At 31.6% G+C, this 4869-nt stretch overlaps 1 protein-coding gene across 1 annotated transcript; it reads left to right on the top strand.

Moving 5' to 3' along the window:
- Positions 1-659: 659 nt before the first annotated feature.
- Positions 660-4157, top strand: LOC133832196 (uncharacterized). Its single transcript, XM_062262571.1, has 7 exons — positions 660-2070; positions 2164-2396; positions 2454-2728; positions 2815-3073; positions 3174-3299; positions 3384-3461; positions 3615-4157. Exons 1-7 carry the CDS (start codon positions 660-662, stop codon positions 4155-4157), a joined length of 2925 nt encoding a protein of 974 aa, XP_062118555.1.
- The last annotated feature ends 712 nt before the right edge of the window (positions 4158-4869 follow it).

The raw sequence follows: 4869 nt of genomic DNA, 5'->3' as shown, positions 1-4869 counted from the left end.
TAATTAAATTTATAAATGATTAATAATTTTAGTATGTAAAATAATTTCTCCTTCAAAAAGAATATTTAAAGTATTTTTTAAATTTTTTAAATTTTTTTTTATTAGATTTAAATATATTTTTTTAATATTTGAATGAAATTTTTAAATAAAACATTAAAAATAATGGCATGTACCAATCAAAGACTTCCACATATGTGTCTATTTGACACTTAAAATTAAATATATTTATAAATATATATGTAAAATAATTATAAAAAAATATGCATGTAATCGAGTAGGATAGGAAACACTTATACTCGTATCCTACCCTATACTCGCATCGGATACATGTTTTTTTTGTACCATAACCATATCATACCCTATAACTATAATTCAATGGCTAATTAAGTGTTTTATTTTTGTCAATGTAGTATAATTCATCATCTACTTGTTCGAAAGATAATAGAGAAATGATGGATAAAAATTGGATTTTCCAAAAGAATAGATTATCCGTAGAGTATTTTGATGGACTTAAGAGTTTTATTAAATTATCAACGCTTCACTTAAATGGTGAAAATAAGATTCGATGTCTATGTGTTTCATGTATGAACTTATATTACCATGACTTGGAGACAATCGAGCATCATATATTCGTAAAGGGATTTTTTAGTAAATATGTTATGTGGGAGTATCATGGGGAAGATATTACAGAAGTAAACGAAGACCGAGAGGAACTGAAAACAAATAATGAAGAAGACGAAATATCATGTGATAGTGATAATGAAGAAGATGACGATATGATACCAACATTAGAAGATTTAGCTAATCAATATCATCATAATATTGATTTTGTGAACCTTGGAGATTCAAATGACCACAACAATGAAAGGAATACATTGCCTGAATTATTTGCTGAAGTAGAAAAAGAGTTGTATTTTGGATGCACAATATTCTCAATCTTAACATTTATTGCTAATTTAATGCACATTAAAGTTATGTGTGGTTGGACCAACAAATCATTTGACTTGTTGCTTGACTTACTTTGGAAAGCATTTCCCAAAGACAATAAGATTCCACGGTTTTATTATGAGGCTAAGAAAATGCTGCGTGATCTTGGTTTAGGGTATGAAACTATTCATGTATGTGAGTTTGATTGTGCTTTATACTGGAAAGAAAATAAAAATGCTGAAAGATGTCCGATATGTGGTCATGAACGATACAAATTCCAAGGAACTAAAGGTAAGAAGATCCCAAATAAAAAGATGCAATATTTTCCTATAACTCCACGTTTGCAACGACTTTTTATGTCTCGCCATACATCATCTGATATGAGGTGGCATATGGAAGAACGTGTTGATACTGAAGGTGTACTTAGACACCCAACATATGCAAATGTTTGGAAGAATTTTGATAGACAATATCCTGATTTTGCAAAAGAATCTAGAAATGTTAGGTTAGGATTTGCAACAGATGGGTTCAATCCATTTGGTGATTTATCAAACTCGTATAGCATGTGGCCAGTGTTGCTAATGCCATATAACATGCCACCATGGAGATGTATGAAACGAGAATTCTTAATGATGGCATTACTAATTCCAGGACGTCGTGCTCCAAGTAAAGACATAGATATCTATTTAGAATCTTTGATCGATGAGCTTAAGGAACTATGGGAAAATGGTGTACACACTTTTGATATTATCAATAAAGAATATTTTACCACGCGTGCTGCAATATTGTGGACAATAAATGATTTTCCAGCATATGGTACTGTATCTGGGTATAGCACTCAAGGGTATAAGGCTTGTCCTGTTTGTCAGGATGACACATTTTCATTTCGAATAAGAAGAAAAATATGTTTTATGGGTCATCGTCGATATTTGTGTCCGAATCACGAATGGCGCAATGATAGAGAGTATGATGGTACAACTGAAAGACGTTTGCCTCCAAGAATTTTAACAGGAGAAGAAATCTTAGATAAATTAAAAGGTGTGTGGAAATGTAGGCCAGGTAAAAATGATAAGATCATTAAGGACAATAAGCAACAAATGAATGATGCATGTTATGAAAACAAAACGAACTGGAAGCGAAAAAGTATATTTTAGGAGTTAGAATATTGGCCTAAATTAAAACTAAGACATAACTTGGATGTGATGCATATTGAGAAAAATATATGTGATAGTGTAGTTGGCACAATATTTAGTATCGATGGGAAGTCTAAAGATACTAAAAATGCAAGACTTGATTTACAAGACTTAAATATTCGTAAGCAGCTACACTTGAAAAAGAAGGGGAATAACTGGTTGAAACCAGCAGCATGTTATACGTTATCAACGAAGGAACGACAAGAATTTTGTACGTTTATAAAGTCTGTAAAATTTCCTGATGGATATGCAGGAAATATTTCTCGAAATGTTAACGTGAAGGATGGGAAATTATTTGGGTTGAAAAGTCATGATTGTCATATCTTATTATAGAGGTTGTTACCTATTGGACTAAGACCATATTTGAAAAAGAAAGTGATGGATGTAATTGCTAAGTTGTCGTTATTCTTCAAAAAGTTATGTGCGAGGACATTATATGTGAAAGACTTAGATGAATTGGAAGAGGGCATTGTGTTCACGCTATGTAAATTAGAAAGTATTTTTCCTCTTGCTTTCTTCGATGTGATGATACATCTTGCGGTGCACCTGCCATTAGAAGCTAAGTTAGGCAGTCCAGTACAAATGAGATGGATGTATTCGATTGAAAGGTAATATAAATTACAACTTATATTATTTTATAATCATTGAAGACAATAATTTTATTACTATTTATTAAGAACATAATAATTTTCAGGGAATTAGGTCATTTGAAAAAATATGTAAAGAACAAAGCCCGACCTGAAGGTTCCATTGCTGAAGGATACGTTATTACTGAGGCATTAAATTTATGTTCAATGTATCTTTGTGGAATAGAAACACACTTTAATCTTGTAGATCGTAATCCTGAACACATTGGAATTAGAAAACAATCTACCCTATCTATATTCAACGTGCCTACAAGACCATTTGGAAGACAATCATCTATCACATTGACTCAAGATCAACGAAACCAAGTACAATGGTACATTTTAAATAATTGTCCTGAGTTAGAACCATACTTAACGAAAGTTTATTGCCTTTTATTTTCCTAATTATAACATGTTTATGTTTTAGCATAAAATTAATCTTTCAAGTGCTTATTATGAAAACAGTGAACATAGATTATTCTTACAATCACAAGGAATTTTGGATATTGATAAAGTGCAAAAGAATGAATTTTCAACTTGGTTTGAAAATAAAGTAAGTTTAAAATATCTCTGTTTGATATTTTAAATTTATTATGCGCCTTCATTTTACATTTACAATATGTTATTGTGATCACAGATAAAAAAAAAGAATGAAACATCATCCGGTGAAGCACAAGAAAATTTGTATGCAATTGCAATGCAACTAGATTATTTGGTTTGTACATATGCTAGTTGTATTGTTAATGGAGTTCAATACCATACAAAAAGTCGAGACGAAAAACTTTTAACTCAAAACTATGGTATTAAGGTTGAAGCTGAATATGATGGAAAAATATGTGATTTTTACGGTGTCATCGATGAAATTTAGGAAGTGCATTACCTATATTGGAACAAAGTTATATTGTTCAAATGTTCTTGGTACAATACCAATGAAAGTGAAAATAGAATGTATACTGAATATCATTTTACTAGTATAAACACCAGCTCAAAATGGTTTGAAGATGAACCATTTGTTATTGCCAATCAAGTAAGTTCAGTTTTTTATTTGGAGGACCTTAACAAAAATAAAGATTGGAAAGTGGTGCAGAAAGTAAATCATCGTCACATCTGGGACATACCATCAAAGCCAGAGGATGGTGAAGTTGATGATGAAGATCCCACTATCATCAATTCCGAAGCATATCAAGAAGAATCATCGAATGACATTGACATAAATTTTGATTCAACGACAAGTGATACTAATCTTATTCGAGGTGATATTGCAGATATAGAATGTGATGGTGGATTGTTCAATGATCTTCTAATAGATCATAATGATCAAGTTCAAAACAAAATAAACAATGATGACACTGATGAAGAAGCTTTACTTAATGATTCCGAAGAAACAATTTTGAGTGATGAAAGTGATTAATTATAAAGTGTTATTATTATTATTATTTTGTAAATTTTTTATTATGCAAATTTATTATGTGCTAATACTAATTACATATTCTCAGCTCTTTAATCATGTCAAATAAGAAGTCTCTCGATCCACCATTAACTAGTAGAAGGTTGTTTGGTCGTAAGAGGACGCATATTAACTCTTCATCATCTACACAGTCTCCTTCTCCTTTGTCATGTTCTCCAAATGATGAATCAACAATACCACTAAATGATGAAACACATGAATCTTTAGAAGGTACAAAGTGTTCATGTATGACTTATGATAATATATACATTAAAAATTTATGAAAATAGTTTTGATTACAAGTAATATTATAATTAGGCTATTTAGGTTTTTTACCCCCCGAACTATTACATATGCATTATCGTGCCCCCTGAATTTTTCAGGCAGTTAAAAAATCCCCCCGATCTATTCACAGTCATGTAAATTAGGACTTCCGTCCAATTCCGTTCATTTTTTGTAACGGGAGGATGATGTGGCCTTTTTTTTTTACATAATTTGGGATGACACGTGGGATTCTTTCCGGTGAGTCCGACAAAACCCAGGAGCCACTTCCTTTCCAGTACCACAATGGCCCTCTTCTCTTTGGAAAAATCTCCATTAACCTGATATGGTACGGAAACTTCAAGCCATCCCAACAAGCCATTGTCTCTGACTTCATTACCTCCCTTACTTCTCC

The sequence above is a fragment of the Humulus lupulus genome, chromosome 4, assembly GCF_963169125.1.
Source record: "Humulus lupulus chromosome 4, drHumLupu1.1, whole genome shotgun sequence".
Classification (NCBI taxonomy): domain Eukaryota; kingdom Viridiplantae; phylum Streptophyta; class Magnoliopsida; order Rosales; family Cannabaceae; genus Humulus; species Humulus lupulus.
This window is presented reverse-complemented; position numbering and strand designations above follow the sequence as displayed.